This window comes from Spea bombifrons, chromosome 10 (genome assembly GCF_027358695.1).
Source record: "Spea bombifrons isolate aSpeBom1 chromosome 10, aSpeBom1.2.pri, whole genome shotgun sequence".
Taxonomy (NCBI): domain Eukaryota; kingdom Metazoa; phylum Chordata; class Amphibia; order Anura; family Pelobatidae; genus Spea; species Spea bombifrons.
In genome coordinates, this window is record NC_071096.1 from 512,350 (window position 1) to 532,535 (window position 20,186).

At 46.9% G+C, this 20,186-nt stretch overlaps 1 protein-coding gene across 1 annotated transcript in view; it reads right to left on the minus strand.

The window, feature by feature from the left end:
• Window positions 1-18,892, minus strand: part of NAV2 (neuron navigator 2) — a 93,375-nt gene extending 74,483 nt beyond the window's left edge. The window contains exons 1-2 of the mRNA XM_053448894.1: window positions 18,625-18,892; window positions 17,755-18,219 (exon numbers count right to left, since the gene is read on the minus strand). Coding sequence (XP_053304869.1) covers window positions 17,755-17,823 — 69 coding nt within the window. The 5' untranslated portion in view covers window positions 17,824-18,219; window positions 18,625-18,892. The remainder of the gene's footprint in view (window positions 1-17,754; window positions 18,220-18,624) is intronic.
• Window positions 18,893-20,186: the final 1,294 nt, after the last annotated feature.

Sequence of the window (20,186 nt, forward strand, 5' to 3'; positions counted from 1 at the left end):
CATGTTATAATATAGTAAATGATTGCGTCACATGCGTGTGACTCGGTACAGTAAATCACGCAGGCGTAACGTGCCTAAACTTACTGACTCATGGAACTCCAATCAACAACAATTAGCAATTTAACAATAAGAGAGAGGTAATTTGGTGGGGAGGAATAATCCCGCAGGTGCTGGGAACAGAATGTTAATATAGGGGCTCCCTCGGTAAACACAGAAGGGGGTTCTAATGCATACATGTTGCTTGATTTACACGGGTATATTTGGTGTACTGGGACCTGTAACACGGGTGTCAGATCCAGTTTAATTATCAAAACTAGATTTGTTGTGAATGCGATCATATTCTGCGACACTCTAAGGGTTAAACAAGCAGTCGGGCCGTAGCTGGTATCACGCGGGTAACCTATATTTAGGGTGTCAAAAAGTGTTCCCGCGGCAGCGTTTCATGGAAATAACGAGGCGTTTATGAATCATCAAGCGAAACGATCAAAGAGGGAAGCGCTGCGCGGGTGATGAATAATGGAGAAAGAAAATGCAAATATCCCTCTAATTATTCGCTCGCCGCGCGCCGCATTAATTCCCAAAGTAAGATTTTGTGCAACACGGAGATGCTTTTATTTTTAATTAAGCAGGCGTAGCACGAGTTTAAATGCATTTCCACCCACAGACTTTTTGGCGGAATCACCAATAATGGACTTTTCTCTGAAACCCCCGTTTGATTTGTAAAGTGCAGGAAGATGTTGGCCGCGCATCTCACTCCGGAGCTTTACGTGGAGTTTAATCACCAAATACTTGTATTCACCGCGACTGCGTGATAAAGGAGATAAAATCCGGCCTCAGATCAAATTATCCCAGCGGGCACCAGGGTGATCCCATAGGCTCCCACAGGCACCAGGGTGATCCCATAGGCCCCCAGCTCGCACCAGGCAGATCCCGCTGGCACCAGGCAGATCCCATGAGCTCCCAGCGGGCACCAGGGTGATCCCATAGGCTCCCACAGGCACCAGGCTGATCCCATAGACCTCCAAGCTGGCACCAGGATGATCCCATAGGCCCCCCGCTGGCACCAGGCAGATCTTGTGGGCTCCCAGCAGGCACCAGGCACATCCCGCGGGCACCAGGCTGATCCCGTGGGCTCCCAGTGGGCACCAGGCACATCCAGCTCCGGTTTGCAGAGCCTCATATCCACACTAAAGCACATTGCTGGGGTAATTGCCCCTTACCACCTCTAACCATTCCCCAAGCTGTGGGTAGGTCACCAGGGCAGTTACGCAGAAAAAGTGGTTTCTATGCAAACTATAAAATGTGGTCTTATCCCCATAGCAACCAGGGGAATGGTTCAATAATAGAAACATCCCAGTGGTTGCTATGGAAATAAGATCATTTTACAAACTTTCCCTCCTGATCGCTCTGTGACCCGACCCACAATATTAAAAAATAAAATATGATTTTCCACCGAGTCTGAAAATGAGTGGCGGAGCCCGGGAACCTCCGCTCCGTGCTGAGTGAGTGGACACGATTTGTCTGCACATTTACGCCAGCTGCGTGAGTGGCCTCTCCGCTCTGAAACCTTATTCCCCCCCGGGAGGGGAGCATCTTGCACCCCCAAACAGTTTCACTCTCAGCAGCACTTAGAGGTGAATTACTGCCGTCAATGTGCCGCATCCTCAGTGATTTACAGGACGAGAGGCTCATCAAACACCTGCCACAAATGATTCTCCCCGTCAGCTCCTACGTGATACTCGGCACTGATATGGAACGGAAGCCTCAAGGGAAGCGAGGAAACTCATTCCCAGGGAGGAAGGGGCTAAGGCTCCAGTCAGGGGTAATGAGACTTATTATATATACCGGGATCATAGACTGTACTCATGTAATATGATTTTATATCACACACCGGGATCATAGACTGTGCTCATATAATATGATTTTATATTATACACCGGGATCATAGACTGTGCTCATATAATATGATTTTATATCACACACCGGGATCATAGACTGTGCTCATATAATATGATTTTATATTACACACCGGGATCATAGACTGTGCTCATATAATATGATTTTATATTATACACCGGGATCATAGACTGTGCTCATATAATATGATTTTATATTATACACCGGGGTCATAGACTGTGCTCATATAATATGATTTTATATTATATACCGGGATCATAGACTGTGCTCATATAATATGATTTTATATTACACACCGGGATCATAGACTGTGCTCATATAATATGATTTTATATTATACACCGGGATCATAGACTGTGCTCATATAATATGATTTTATATTATACACCGGGATCATAGACTGTGCTCATATAATATGATTTTATATTATACACCGGGGTCATAGACTGTGCTCATATAATATGATTTTATATTACACACCGGGATCATAGACTGTGCTCATATAATATGATTTTATATTACACACCGGGATCATAGACTGTGCTCATATAATATGATTTTATATTATACACCGGGATCATAGACTGTGCTCATATAATATGATTTTATATTATACACCGGGGTCATAGACTGTGCTCATATAATATGATTTTATATTACACACCGGGATCATAGACTGTGCTCATATAATATGATTTTATATTACACACCGGGATCATAGACTGTGCTCATATAATATGATTTTATATTACACACCGGGGTCATAGACTGTGCTCATATAATATGATTTTATATTACACACCGGGATCATAGACTGTGCTCATATAATATGATTTTATATTACACACCGGGATCATAGACTGTGCTCATATAATATGATTTTATATTATACACCGGGATCATAGACTCTGCTCATATAATATGATTTTATATCACACACCGGGATCATAGACTGTGCTCATATAATATGATTTTATATTACACACCGGGATCATAGACTGTGCTCATATAATATGATTTTATATTACACACCGGGATCATAGACTGTGCTCATATAATATGATTTTATATTATACACCGGGATCATAGACTGTGCTCATATAATATGATTTTATATTACACACCGGGATCATAGACTGTGCTCATATAATATGATTTTATATTATACACCGGGATCATAGACTGTGCTCATATAATATGATTTTATATTATATGCCAGGATCATAGACTGTGCTCATTTAATATGATTTTATATTATACACCGGGATCATAGACTGTGCTCATATAATATGATTTTATATTATACACCGGGATCATAGACTGTGCTCATATAATATGATTTTATATTATACACCGGGGTCATAGACTGTGCTCATATAATATGATTTTATATTACACACCGGGATCATAGACTCTGCTCATATAATATGATTTTATATTACACACCGGGGTCATAGACTGTGCTCATATAATATGATTTTATATTACACACCGGGATCATAGACTGTGCTCATATAATATGATTTTATATTACACACCGGGATCATAGACTGTGCTCATATAATATGATTTATATTTATAATATATTATATACCCGGGGGCATATACTGTGCTTATATAACATGATTTCATATTATATATCGGGATCATACATTGTGCTTATATGATTTCATATCATATATCGGGGTCATATACTATGCGTATATAATATAATTTTATATTATATACCAGAATCATATACTGTGCTTTTATAATGGGATTTTACATTATATACAGGGATGCCGTATTATAGGCATACTCCTCCCTCCATATACCTAAAGACAGCGAGTCTCAGGAGCCATATCCACAGACATCAAAAGAAAGCAGAGAGCTGAGTTCCAGGGCAAAACATTTTACCCGCCACGGCCACCTGCCCTTTGCACGATACACATACACAAAAAACGCCACTAACATTTACCAGCCGATGGAAACGTGACACTAGAAGGAAGCGTGAATTATATATGTCTTTACTCAGCGGGTATATGCTGTTTAATGCCACGTATGTTTTATCCAGCACAGTCACAGGTGTACCCAGGAAAGACTACCTCCCATTCAAAATGGGGGAATTAAACTCAAAGAACAATCTGGCGGTTACGGCCCCTCGTACACTCTAGATGTTTTTGTCCAGGTGTCTGTCCGTCGCCTATACCTTTTGACCCCGTGAAGACAAACCCAATAATATAATTCTAGAATTCATTTTTTCACCCCGCCAAATCTCTTTTCCCTCCTTCTGTTGACATACAATGTTTTTAACTTTTTTATCCCATTACAACATAATCCTCCTGTAATCCAATCGGCCGCGTAGGGTCAGCGCCGTAAACGGTCTCCATTCTGCTGCTTGGAAGCCCCAGGGAGGCTCGCCTGTTCAGGCCCGTCTCTGTACAGAGCGCTCTCCGTTATCTAGATCTACGTGTAAGCATTTCCAGCAGCAGCCCACCCCGTAGCTATATGACGTCACACTTACTCCTTCTCCTAAACATTAGACTCGGCGGGATGCGGCCCACCAAACCACATCGCAAACTGGTGGGACACACGGCAGGTCAATTCTACTGTCACAAATTTACACTTTACACGTATAATTTATACCTTACACGTATAACCGTAAACTAATAACACCGTAAAACATACACTTTACATGTATAACCGTAAACTAACACTGTAAAACATACACTTTACACGTATAACCGTAAACTAATAACACCGTAAAACATACACTTTACATGTATAACCGTAAACTAATAACACCGTAAAACATACACTTTACACGTATAACCGTAAACTAATATCTAACACCGTAAAACATACACGTTACACGTATAACTGTAAACTAATCTCTAACACCCTAAAACATACACTTTACACGTATAACTGTAAACTAATAACACCGTAAAACATACACTTTACACGTATAACCGTAAACTAATATCTAACACCGTAAAACATACACGTTACACGTATAACCGTAAACTAATAACACCGTAAAACATACACTTTACACGTATAACCGTAAACTAATATCTAACACCGTAAAACATACACGTTACACGTATAACTGTAAACTAATCTCTAACACCCTAAAACATACACTTTACACGTATAACCGTAAACTAATAACACCGTAAAACATACACGTTACACGTATAACTGTAAACTAATATCTAACACCGTAAAACATACACGTTACACGTATAACTGTAAACTAATATCTAACACCCTAAAACATACACTTTACACGTATAACCGTAAACTAATAACACCGTTAAACATACACGTTACACGTATAACTGTAAACTAATATCTAACACCGTAAAACATACACGTTACACGTATAACTGTAAACTAATCTCTAACACCCTAAAACATACACTTTACACGTATAACCGTAAACTAATAACACCGTAAAACATACACGTTATACGTATAACCGTAAACTAATAACACCGTAAAACATCCACTTTACACGTATAACCGTAAACTAATAACACCGTAAAACATACACGTTATACGTATAACCGTAAACTAATAACACCGTAAAACATACACGTTACACGTATAACCGTAAACTAATAACACCGTAAAACATACACGTTACACGTATAACCGTAAACTAATATCTAACACCGTAAAACATACACGTTACACGTATAACTGTAAACTAATATCTAACACCCTAAAACATACACGTTACACGTATAACTGTAAACTAATAACACCGTAAAACATACACTTTACACGTATAACCGTAAACTAATATCTAACACCGTAAAACATACACTTTACACGTATAACCGTAAACTAATAACACCGTAAAACATACACTTTACACGTATAACCGTAAACTAATAACACCGTAAAACATACACTTTACACGTATAACTGTAAACTAATATCTAACACCCTAAAACATACACGTTACACGTATAACTGTAAACTAATATCTAACACCCTAAAACATACACTTTACACGCATGGTTCACATGCTGACAAGTGAGATTGAGCTCTTACAGCTGCTACAAAAAATAAATAGATTAGACGGGTCTGACAGCTCATATCTATGGGGAATTGTGGGTTTCCATGTTTTTGGGCTTGTTAAGCAGGTCCGGGGGTTCTTTTGGATGAGGGGCATTCACGGAACGGTATTGTTTATTGGAGTGGATCCGGTAATTGTGGCATCACTTGGATTCCATACTTCTGATCATTCTTTGCTTAGAATTGGACAAATATCAGCTAATTGACAATCCACATCGGAGAGAGAGGGTCCTCTGCCTGGTCAATGTGAACGACAATGACTCTATCCACAGATAAACGCACATCGGCATAATGAAGGCAGAACATGCGCAATGTGGCTGTCGTACAACGTGTATCAATATTAAAAATGTCTCTTCCTCCAGTCTCCATCAGTAGATACCCATCTGTTGCCATGGAAACCATGGGTTTCTTGATGATTTATTTCTATTAAAAAAAAGAAATTACGCAAAAATGCAGTGCAGAATATCGGCACTCTGGGCAGTCACGCGGCGTTCTCACTCCCTGCGCAGCATGTTAATAACGCCAATTAATTGTCCCAAACCGGGCATTCCTCTACATATACCCCATAGTGCGGCACGGGAACAAAGGGGTTGCTGTAAACGGCCTGAGCGTTAGCAGCAGAACCAAGGAAACAATCGGCTTTACAGAAATATTTCTATACCCAAGATCTATTTGAAAAACGATTTATACGCCGGGTTTTCTGAGCGGGCGCCTTCAACGTACAGCAACTTTTTTTGCGGTAGATTATGGTTCATTTTTAATGTCCAGATTTGCCGTTTCTTTATTCGTTCGCTGGTTCTGTTAACAGAACATTCTGTGTGAAGAGGGCTGACGTGCGAGACAGAGCCGTCTCCTTCCGTTCCAGAGGAGGAATTTGGTGTGACAGCCAGGAGTGTCGCTCGGCACGGTACACGCCGGGTGCAGAACACGCATGTGACGCGCCGGAGCAGATTCACGCCATCACACGCCGCTAATCGCCAGGTAAATCAGGAGCCAAAATGTCACCCTAAGACATCACAGTTTAAAGGCTTGAGATTTTATTTAAATGTCAGTGATTTGCATCAAACGTAACCTTTATCAGCAGCCGCTTCTAGTTACTAACTGTCATTTCTCAACATGAAATACATCGGCCAAAACACGCGTTTATTCTGCTGCTTCATCGAAGGGCCACAGAAGAATAAATCCGCTGTTTGCCAGACCATGCTGGGCATCCTTATAACGTACCACAAATACTACAAGCATGTCTTAGTGTCTGTGTGTGCATGTATGTGGGTGTATGTGCATGTGTGTGTGTGTGTGGGCGGGCATGTATGTGTGCCTGCCACTCACTGTGCATGTGTTGTAGTCTCTCTCTCTCTTTTCTTCTCCTGCGTTCCTCCGCTGCTCTTGCTTTCTCTCACACGCAGGGCTGTCCTGTATATTTTCCATATGTAGATGTGAACTCCGCGGCGGCTTCTATATAAAGCGATGAAAAATGCCGGCCGAACGCACGGCGGGATCCTGTACGCGACATGGACCAGAGGAACCCCAATACCTGAAGCGCCGTGTCTCAGAGTCTCCTGTCTGTGATGGCCCAGCGTACAGCGCCGTGTCTCAGAGTCCCCTGTCTGCAATGTGCCAGCGTACAGCGCCGTGTCTCAGAGTCCCCTGTCTGCAATGTGCCAGCGTGCAGTACCATGTCTCAGAGTCTCCTGTCTGCAATGTGCCAGCGTGCAGTACCATGTCTCAGAGTCCCCTGTCTGCAATGTGCCAGCGTGCAGTACCATGTCTCAGAGTCTCCTGTCTGCAACGTGCCAGAGTACAGCACCGTGTCTCAGAGTCTCCTGTCTGCAATGTGCCAGCGTGCAGTACCATGTCTCAGAGTCCCCTGTCTGCAATGTGCCAGCGTGCAGTACCATGTCTCAGAGTCTCCTGTCTGCAACGTGCCAGAGTACAGCACCGTGTCTCAGAGTCTCCTGTCTGCGATGTCACAGCGTACAGCACCGTGTCTCAGAGTCTCCTGTCTGCGATGTCCCAGCGTACAGCACCATGTCTCAGACTCTCCTGTCTGCAACGTGCCAGCGTACAGCACTGTGTCTCAGAGTCTCCTGTCTGCGATGTCCAAGCGTACAGCACCGTGTGTCTGTGATGTCCCAGCGTACAGCACCGTGCCATACGATGGAGCTACATAAATCAATAACTGATAACATTACGTGGCTTTCCGAGTTACCAAACCAGTTTAGGAAGATCACTTGATCACAGAAAGTGGCCAGATCCGAGATCCAGCAGCCCAGTAGATGATGCTAATCCCAGGATTAACCCCTCGGCGTGTGTTATAAGCCCCATTTCAGACTGCAGCGCCAACAATCTCTGCCAAGTATACACAGGAGCAGAGTGCAGGGTCTGTAGAGATCGGCCGGCGCGTTTCACAGAGCACAGTGAATACAGACAGACTATATATTCGATGATACTATTATATATATTATTCAGACCTTCTGCCCCCGCGGACGCCATATATATATATTCGATTATACTATATATATATATATATTATTCAGACCTTCTGCCCCCGCGGACGCCATATATATATATATATATATATATATATTACACACACACATATATATATATACACATATATATTATTCAGACCTCCTGCCCCCGCGGACGGCCTATATATATTCAATTATACTATATATATATATTATTCAGACCTTCTGCCCCCGCGGACGCCCTATATATATATATTTGATTATACTATATATATATATTATTCAGACCTCCTGCCCCCGCGGACGGTCTATATATATTGTATTATATATATTATTCAGCCCTCCTGCCCCCGCGGGCACCCTATATATATATATATATATTACACACACACATATATATATATATATATATATATACATATATACACACATATTTATATATAATTCAGACGTCCTGCCCCCACGGACAGCCTATATGTATTCTATTTATATATATATATTATTCAGAACTCCTGCCCCCGCGGACGGCCTATATATATTCTATTATTTATATATATATATTATTCAGACCTCCTGCCCCCGCGGACAGTCTATATATATTGTATTATATATATTATTCAGCCCTCCTGCCCCCGCAGACGGCCTATATATATATTCTACTATTTATATATATATATATTATTCAGCCCTCCTGCCCCCGCGGGCGGTCTATATATTGTATTATATATATTATTCAGCCCTCCTGCCCCCGCGGAGAGCCGGGGGTCTAGTGATTTTCAGCAGTCTGTATGACGCTGTTAGTGCGTTTCCAATATCACAGAGACAAAGAACATGAGAGACCCCCATCAGCAAACCTATTCCACGTACTCCGCGGAGCTTTACGGGGGCTCGGGGAGAACTTTCCAAAAAGGCAGCCAAGATCTCGCCGCACACCAGATTTCCGCCGACAGGCAGAGGCCGTCTGGAACGGATCTATTTTCTTAGCTTTAATAAAACTGCAATGCAGCAAAAGGCATTAAAATAATCTGAACACATCTGACCCTCACAGGCATCCTGAAATCCCTCAGACCTCTCCTGCGTTGGCCACAGATGGTCAGATCTAGGGCTGGGGTTAGAACCAGCAAGGTCCGTATACAGAACCCGCGCCGTCAGGTGGGACACAGGGGCAGCGATGGCCTGGCACCGGGGTCTCACCAAAGGACTAGGAGTCCCCAACCTGCTTTTCTGACCCATGGCGGTGCGGGGATATCCGCATGACTGCACGGAGCCCGCGCATGAACCCACGCGGGGATTAAAGGCATCACTTCTGGTCTGGTGAAGAGGTTTATTATGCAGATGAAGTTTGGGATGCAGCCGGTTACGTAGCGTTCGTCGCAGGAAATGCGAACGCTCTGCATTTTTAACTCGCTGATATGTTCATTTTTTTGTCGGTGGATTCCTGATGTTACCGGCACGGGGCCCACGTACATCATATACGAATATATACGTATATAAACTCTGACAATGCATTCACCCCCCAGACCTGATCCGTTGAGTATAAGGGGCAAATGAATATCTGAAGAGCCTCACAGAGGTTCTTTTAACCCCTAGGCTACTGGGCAGCCAGCACCTTCTTATCACCCGGCGGTCACACTCCTTTCCGCACGATGTCACCCTCACAGACAGAGCTGAGTTCGGTGCCGGAATCGGAGAGAACCTTGGGAATAAATCCAGCCCCGGCCTCCCATTAGACAAACGGCCCCTACCTCGGGGTAGTAAAATGGTCTTGGTTGCCTGGATACCAAGCTCTTGGATCTTCGAAGGGTCTATGTGCGCCGTGTCCAGAAATCCGCACTCATGAAAGGGCTCGGGTCTCTCTTGGGACCCCGAGTCACGTTTGCCCCCCGTGAAAGCGCAGGCGACCCCTTTCCTTATCCCGCACGAGCCCTAATCGCACACGAGCAGCCACCAGCAGCTGATCTCCGGGGTCTCAGCGGGAAATGCAGGATTTACATAACAAAAGAAGCGAGCATCTGCACAGAGGGTCCGCGTTTACTGAGAGACGGGGGGCCTTTACATCAGGTGATCTTATCAGAGTTCATACATCTGCCCAATCACCAGGGAGACGCTGGGCGTCTAACCCTCCCTACGCCGCTCCAAATACACGTGGAGCCCCAGAGAAGGGCGTAGAGGAGAAGCCAGTCCTGTCATCAACCGCATAATAAATGCTCCAAACATTAATATCCAGAGCACACGGTCTCAAAGGCTAGGGGTCCGAGGGTCCCAACACCTACACAATGATGCAGCCGGAGCGTCCCTGTGCGGAGCGCGGACGCTGGACCGATGCGCGTGCTAAACATGATTCACTGCACATGATTTAAGTGCACACGCCTCATATAATGCGAGACGCAGGAGACGTGTAATGGAGGACGTTATTCCTGCCCTCGCTTGGGGCAATTGGTGGTTTCTGAACGGTCCAAATACAGTGCGTTCAGCCAGTCCTTCTTTGATCCAATTTTACATTTAAACAGAGACACGCGTCTCGTGACATTGGCGTGACTTTCCGTTTCCACTGTCTGTGTTGGGTTTGTATGTAGGCATCGCTTGCGTGTTTTATCTGATGTTAATCGCATGCACGCCGAGACATGTATTTAGAGTCATTTCACGGTCCCAACGGCCGGGGGACATCTCCGGGTACACGGAGTCTACACGTCCAGTGAAACCAGTTCAGACCGTGAAAAGCCCATTAACCCCTCAAACCCCTAGACGCCGGCAGTAGATGTCCCTGGAGAAGTCGGCCTTTGACCTCAGATGTGTGTTGCTGTTACCGGATCCCGAGAGGCGAGTGTAATTGGAGGTAATTCCTGTATCGATGGCATCTAATGGTATCAAATGATACTATTATAACCTGAAAGTCGCCCGATCCTCTCCGCACCATCTGTCTGCACACAAATCATTCCCATCTGAGCCGCTTTCTGTCGACGTGCAACATATCCGCAAATTAAATTAGTGTGTATTATCGCTTCATGCGGGAGCGCCGCTAAATGCACCGCAAAAACGAATGTGTAACGATATCCACCGAAGCCGTCCAACAACTGGCCGCGCGGCGAAAGATTTCCGGAACTCCAATGATTGTAATCCAGGATTAAATCAAATATAAAAATTCAAGCATTTAAATATCACACTCCTGAACGTAAAGGTCCGAGAGGTTGATTTTTCTGCGTTGGCCCAATAACTTGTTTTGTACTCTGATCAAACTGATTAGATTGTAAGCTCCATCGGTCAGGGCTCTCCACACTTTTTTTTTTACGTTTGTAATTTTATAGATGAATAATAAACTTCCTGATAATATTAATGAGGGTCTGAACTACGGGATCATACGAACAGTAATGTGATCCCCACCGCGGGACACGCCGCTCAGCCGCTACCACGAGGGCTCCGCACTTCACACTCAGGGGCCGTACAGTTACATTCACGACACCAACGACATTTCCACTAATCTGAAGGCCCATCAACAGCAACGATCACCCACTGGAAACGACTCTGTTTGTGGACAACATCACACACAAAAAACAGCAAGACAAACAGCGCTGGCAGGCAACAGCCAATGGCGCTTTTCCATACGGGAAGGGTTCAAAACCACCGAACTTTCATTCATCCGAGTAACGCGGCTTAAACACTTTATCTGCAGATTCCACCAAAAACAATTTCCACGTTCCATTTAACATTTTCAAAGCAATTCTCATGGTAAATGTTACTGCCTCAAACTCCCCTTCATCGTGGTGGTGGGTTTAAAATATAATAATAATAATAATAATAATAATAATAATAATAAACGTCACATCTTCATGACTATGGAAAAGCAAAAATGGGGTTAGCGTCTGCAGTATATTCTACGAATATTTGTCAATCACTGTCAGGTCACCAACAAACTCCATCAGCCGCGCTATCGGTGCACAAACAACCAGCAACCAGGGGATAAACCCCACATTTCTGGGAGGAAGGGTCTTATTCTGATAAAAGCAGGTAACGGAGATGAAAGTGGGTGCGAGCGTCCGCCGGTTCCAATACAGCGCGGTAAACGGCGGATTTCCATACAACGCCTTCTGAATTATTTGGGATAAACACCTGTGACTTATGGCTGTGTGTCTGACGGGGGTCCTCGGCACGCGTGTTATCCTCCACCTGACAGATGAGCGAGAATTTAAGCCGTGTACCAGGGGGACACGAGCCGGCAGAATTTTCTTACACGTGAAGTGGCAACCAAATCGGGGCTCTGAAACATCTCCATTAAATGCTTGTAGATGTGCAGGATTAAGGAAGCAGACGTGAAATATTAACAAATGAATTGCCTGAGGGTGCCGGCTCTCTCCATATCTGCAAGTATTTATGCAAGATGGTATGTTCAGCTAATGCGGTTTTGCACGCTCAGCCTATGTGGGGAGATAATATGGTGGTGAAACATACATGGAGAATTAAAAGCCAGATAAAAGCATTTACAGCGCTTTGTGATAAAATTAAAGCGCTTACCGGACATTACTACACAAAAGTTAATTAAAAGCTGAGTAGCATAAGAGACAAATCTCTCCGTGTAATGAGGCCAGAAATCCGGCGTGTAGAATGAGTCCCAGTCAGGCAGTTGGCGACACGTTGGCTCCAATACACGAGAGGACGGGCCCTCGAGGTCTGTACTTTTAGGAAAACTTTAAAGATGGTGGCGTGTAATTCATATCTTCCTCGGCTCATCGGGTTATCCTCAGTCTATATGGAGTAACGCAAAGATTTTACATAAAACGCAAAGGCGCAGCGGGGGGACCGCATGAGGCAAACCCATCCTGAAATTCTCTCCTCTCACCCAAAGGGTTAATGAAGCTGTGTCACCAGGACACGCGTGTTACATAGAAATTCGCTTCGTCAGTCTGTGTAAGATGTGGGCTGGATCACAAGCAGGTATTTAATCGTCGCTTTCAGTTTTGTATCAGCCATTCACAATTTCACAATTCTGTGAAAAGCATCACAAGCCACGAAAGACTTTCACGGGTTAATGAGAAAATGATCTGGAACACACAGCAACGTCACAGCAACTACTACACACAACACACAATAGACTTTGTACTAGGAATCCACAGCCCTCTCAAGTGCCACTCTCAGCCAATCCTCACCTGCCCGAGTACACTGCAGAGCGGTGACAGTGCCACTCTCAGCCGGCGACACTCACCCAGGACGCTACAGAGCGGTAACAGTGCCACTCTCAGCCGGTGACACTCACCCAGGACGCTGCAGAGCGGTGACAGTGCCACTCTCTGCCGGCGACGCTTACCCAGGAGAGTGCCACTCTCCGCCGGCGACGCTCACCCAGGACGCTGCAGAGCGGTGACAGTGCCACTCTCTGCCGGCGACGCTTACCCAGGAGAGTGCCACTCTCCGCCGGCGACGCTCACCCAGGACGCTGCAGAGCGGTAACAGTGCCACTCTCAGCCGGTGACACTCACCCAGGACGCTACAGAGCGGTAACAGTGCCACTCTCAGCCGGTGACACTCACCCAGGACGCTGCAGAGCGGTGACAGTGCCACTCTCTGCCGGCGACGCTCACCCAGGAGAGTGCCACTCTCCGCCGGCGACGCTCACCCAGGACGCTGCAGAGCGGTAACAGTGCCACTCTCAGCCTGCGACACTCACCCACAACGCCACAGAGCAGTGACGGTGCCCCTCTCAGCCGGCGACGCTCACCCACAACGCCACAGAGCGGTGACAGTGCCACTCTCAGCCGGCGACGCTCACCCACAACGCCACAGAGCGGTTAAAGTGCCACTCTCAGCCGGCGACGCTCACCCACAACGCCACAGAGCGGTGACAGTGCTACTCTCAGCCGGCGACACTCACCCACAACGCCACAGAGCGGTGACAGTGCCACTCTCAGCCGGCGACGCTCACCCACAACGCCACAGAGCGGTGACAGTGCCACTCTCAGCCGGCGACACTCACCCAGGACGCTACAGAGCGGTAACAGTGCCACTCTCAGCCGGTGACACTCACCCAGGACGCTGCAGAGCGGTGACAGTGCCACTCTCTGCCGGCGACGCTCACCCAGGAGAGTGCCACTCTCCGCCGGCGACGCTCACCCAGGACGCTGCAGAGCAGTAACAGTGCCACTCTCAGCCAATCCTCACCTGCCCGAGTACACTGCAGAGCGGTGACAGTGCCACTCTCAGCCGGCGACACTCACCCAGGACGCTACAGAGCGGTAACAGTGCCACTCTCAGCCGGTGACACTCACCCAGGACGCTACAGAGCGGTAACAGTGCCACTCTCAGCCGGCGACGCTCACCCACAACGCCACAGAGCGGTGACAGTGCCACTCTCAGCCGGTGACACTCACCCAGGACGCTGCAGAGCGGTGACAGTGCCACTCTCTGCCGGCGACGCTCACCCAGGAGAGTGCCACTCTCCGTCGGCGACGCTCACCCAGGACGCTGCAGAGCGGTAACAGTGCCACTCTCAGCCGGCGACGCTCACCCACAACGCCACAGAGCGGTGACAGTGCCACTCTCAGCCGGCGACGCTCACCCACAACGCCACAGAGCGGTGACAGTGCCACTCTCAGCCGGCGACACTCACCCAGGACGCTACAGAGCGGTAACAGTGCCACTCTCAGCCGGTGACACTCACCCAGGACGCTACAGAGCGGTAACAGTGCCACTCTCAGCCGGCGACGCTCACCCACAACGCCACAGAGCGGTGACAGTGCCACTCTCAGCCGGTGACACTCACCCAGGACGCTGCAGAGCGGTGACAGTGCCACTCTCTGCCGGCGACGCTCACCCAGGAGAGTGCCACTCTCCGTCGGCGACGCTCACCCAGGACGCTGCAGAGCGGTAACAGTGCCACTCTCAGCCGGCGACGCTCACCCACAACGCCACAGAGCGGTAACAGTGCCACTCTCAGCCGGCGACGCTCACCCACAACGCCACAGAGCGGTGACAGTGCCACTCTCAGCCGGCGACGCTCACCCACAACGCCACAGAGCGGTGACAGTGCCACTCTCAGCCGGCGACACTCACCCACAACGCCACAGAGCGGTTAAAGTGCCACTCTCAGCCGGCGACGCTTACCCAGGATGCTGCAGAGCGGTGACAGTGCCACTCTCAGCCGGCGACGCTCACCCACAACGCCACAGAGCGGTGACAGTGCCACTCTCAGCCGGCGACGCTTACCCAGGACATTGCAGAGCGGTGACAGTGCCACTCTCAGCCGGCGACGCTCACCCAGGACACTGCAGAGCGGTAACAGTGGCCTTACCTGACCCCAGATGTTCTTACAGACAAGATTAATATTTTATGGGGGATGTATCCTTCGAAGTATTGATTCCTTCTTAATCCATTAGCAGATGACCTGAACAAGCTGGAGCCAGCCTTCTGTTAGTTTAATGGCGGTAGCTTTAAAAAACACATGCTAGAGGTCCGATAAACCGTTCCGATGGACAGAGGTCAAACGACTGCATGGAGCGTAAAATAATTTCTAGTAACAGAGCCTGAAAACCAGACAACCAAAGAAAATTCAGCTTCACAACTCAACACAACGCAGGCGCCTCGACACGAGTGAACGCGGTCTAATGCGTGTTTACAATTTCTTCACTGGATTAACCTTTACCACTTCTACTGGAAGGCTATTCCACTCCTCCATCACCCTCTCAGTTTCAGCTTCTTTGTGTCATATTTAAATTTTAGTGTCACAGGAGTTATAAAAATAATGTAAACTATCACTGAGTCCCAGACTTTTATTTCCATTATTAAAAGATGCATCAAGGTGCTTTCTCTATCGGTCATTAACATGAGGATCACACATCGAGGAGTTCATGTTAACATGCGTGTCAGCTGAGTGTGACCACCCGCCACATGCAGCCAGAATGATGTCACCGGAGCGCGGAGCAGATGGGAAGCGGCAGAACAGACATTCATTACAATGCAGCTTGTGCTGAGATTCCAAAATGATTTAAAACAAAGCCCTCCCGACCTCGGTCCACAGCCTGCAAGACGCTGTCAACCCTGGAAAGGGCAGGAAGGCAAAAGTAACCGCTTTCCATTCAATAAACCAGGGAGACCTGGAAGAGGCAGGATCCGGCTGGTACAGACCCCGGCTCACAGAACCTTCTGATCCCAAATCCTAACCTCTTTCAGCTGAGTTTTATTACGAGTTTATCATCGCTAGGTTTTCCGTATAAAATGAATGAATGCACTGATTGGGCATATACTGACCCGTTGTACAGCACTACGGAATTTGATGGCGCTATAAAAAACAATAAATAAATGATAATAATAATATGGGGCTATGCATGCATTCGATTCTCCACAGCAGGTTACACAATGCACTCGGTATCAGCTGCAAGAAGCCGCAGGCGACCTCCACGCATCATAAACTTTGCCAGATGGGAAAATGATATTCCCCGTCCGGCCAAAGCAGGAACCCGCAGCCCTGATCAATACTATAAGCCTCGCACTGATAAGGGAGATGGTTGCTCTTTTTAATTACTGCTAATCTCAGGCATCTGTCACTGGCCGTGATTAGTCACATTGTCATTGTTTTAAGGACAAGCACAAATTCAATAGAGAGCTTTGCCTTTACCAGCAGCATGCGCCGACTCCCAGCGGAGGAAGCTCTCGCCGTGATGGAGAGCGATGTCTCTGTGTATTATCAGCATATTAACTACACAAAGAGTCAGAAAGCCAGCAGGGAAGCCCACACATCCCTGCACCCACTACTCCACTTTACTGCCCTCATTTACTGCTGAAAACCCATTTCCAATCTGCCTCCATCAAACACTTCCGCTCATCAATGGCAACGCGTTCGGTAATCGGTCACATTTCAACTAGGATATCGGAGCATCTTCAGCACAAACTAGACCCTTCAACCTACAACGAGGCTGTCCCGCCGGGTCCAAGAACCAGATGTGGCCCTGAGGACCTCAGAACTTAGAGTTTTAAAAGTATCTTTGAGCCATCGTGCCATGTAAATCATGAACCTCTACACACCGTCACAGCCCTGATCTCTAGTAAGCAGACCTTAAAACAAGCAAACTCCGGCACGTGTTAGAAAGCCGGCAGTGAAAGCTTCGGGATTCCTTTTGAGCACCTGAGGACAATCTCCTCTATGTGCAGTTACTATGGTTACAGTTCAAACAGCAACAATTGCAATGAATGGCATACTAGGCATGAAGGACACAATGGGTTAATGCCCTTTGCATGCAAACGGCTATCTGCCATGTGTGGCACCAAGTTTACACAATACAATACACAGACACACGACACAGCTGTGACATACCCTCTTCTGGTCCTCCAGTCCGTGTGCCACGGCTCTCTTTCTGGAATAATGCTTAGCCTCGGATTCCATTTCCAGATGATTGGGATTCCCCTGTTTTCCTCAGGAAATCCACGAAGTAAAGGCATATATTCCCTCTGATCTCCGGGGTCTTGGCCTCCCAGCAGCGCTCGGTTACATGCCATTGGGATGATCGTGAATCGTATCCCCAGTACAAATCCACCACGCGTGTGCCTTCCAGAGACCCCCTAACACACCTGCAGCCATCGGTCTGTTCAGCTCCGAGCCACCAATCACATTGTGGGATCCACGGCAGCTCAACCGGGAAGCCGCAAGCGTGTACCTTCTCCAAGGCTTCCGTTATCTGCGAACTGCCTGCAATCTATTCAAACGTGTCTCATGAGATGCTAACCCTGCACAGCGGGGGGAAGCGACGGCTTTCCTCTGTTCCATACGGTGCGAAGGTACCTGAAAAAGCAGATTTTTACAGAAAGAAAGCATTAGCAGGAAAATCTCCGCTCACCGACGGAAAATGAGCATTAACCGCATTTAAATAACGCAACCAATATAAAAGTATAAAAGAAATAAAGGAGAACCCAAAATCTGTACGAAGGGAACGGATATAAAAGGATATATATATATATATATATATATTATAAAAGTATAAATAAAATACGATCCCTGAATCTGTATGAAAGGGACGGATATAAAAGTATAAATCAAATGAGAATCTCGGGAGCTTCCCCTTCCCAGGAAGGTGAATTAACATCCATTTAAAGGAATTTTCTTACACTAAAGTATGGTTTTATAGGGACCTCTGCACATCACGTGGGTAACTGTCATTACCTAAAGACAAAGGAAAAATCAGAGTACCTGCTTCCCCGTAGCTCACATACAGCTTAACCCATTAAAGTCCTTGTATGAGAAAGGTTACAATCGCCGAGCCCGCTCCTCGTGATCTGTCCATGCGCTTCCCATTTGATGCCAGCGACCAGCACAGATGCAAACTTCCCAGGCGAACAGGGGGTAGGGGCTTCAGCGGCTGAGCGAGTGAATCAATGAATGGGCTTCTGCCTCAGCCCAGCAGGACCTGCCTCTCTGCATACAAATCGCTCAGACATTTAACTCCTGGCTGTCTGGACCCGGCGATGCCCCACTGAACTCCCAGGCAGCTTACTGGGCTTCTGGGGGCCTCGAAAGCTTCTCCTTCTGTCAGCGTAACCCTAAAAGAAACCAACAATTGCCAGTAAGTGTGATACAAGAACGCATTAACCCCGCTCCCTGCGCGGAGACATCCCGCGAGTTTACAAACATGGCAAACATAATACAGAAATATGTCAATTACAGTAATTAGCAAATAAATACCCGGTAATTACCGCCAATTATCTCCATTCTACTGAATGTTTTCAAATATGCAGACAGCGGCGAGGGAAGAAACCGAATGAACCTGAACGGTCCAGGAAACCCCCTGAAGCTGCCCCTGAACTCAGCAGAGACTGGGAATTACCCCCAAATATACAGAGCATGATGTATGACACCTCCCAAAGGCACTCATGGTGTTATTTTGGGGTTCCCCTGGGTGCAGAGGTGTTACACCCCTGTGCTGGGTACTGATGGATAGAGTTATTTTAGGGTTCCCTTGGGTACAGAGGTGTTACACCCTGTGCTTGGCACTGATGGATAGTGTTATCTTGGGGTTCCCTGGGTACAAAGGAGTTACACCCCTGTGTTGGGTACTGATGGATAGGGTTATTTTGGGGTTCCCTGGATACGGAGGTGTAACACCCCTGTGCTGGGTACTGATGGATAGGGTTATTTTGGGGTTCATTTGGGTACGGAGGTGTTACACCCCTGTGCAGAGTACTAATGGATAGCATTATTTTGGGGCTCCCCTGGGTGCGGAGGTGTTACACCCCTGTGCTGGGTAATTATGGATTGGGTTATTTTGGGGTTCCCCTGGGTACGGAGGTGTTATACCCCTGTGCTGGGTACTGATGGATAGCATTATTTTGGGGTTCCCCTGGGTACGGCAGTGTTATACCCTGTGCTGGGTAATTATGGATAGGGTTATTTTGGGGTTCCCTGGGTACGGAGGTGTTATACCCCTGTGCTGGGTACTGATGGATAGCATTATTTTGGGGTTCCCCTGGGTACGGCAGTGTTATACCCTGTGCTGGGTAATTATGGATAGGGTTATTTTGGGGTTCCCTGGGTACGGAGGTGTTACACCCCTGTGCTGGGTACTGATGGATAGCATTATTTTGGGTTCCCTGGGTACGGAGGTGTTATACCCTGTGCTGGGTAATTATGGATAGGGTTATTTTGGGGTTCCCCTGGGTACGGAGGTGTTGGGTACTGATGGATAGCATTATTTTGGGTTCCCTGGGTGCGGCAGTGTTATACCCCAGTGCTGGGTAATTATGGATAGGGTTATT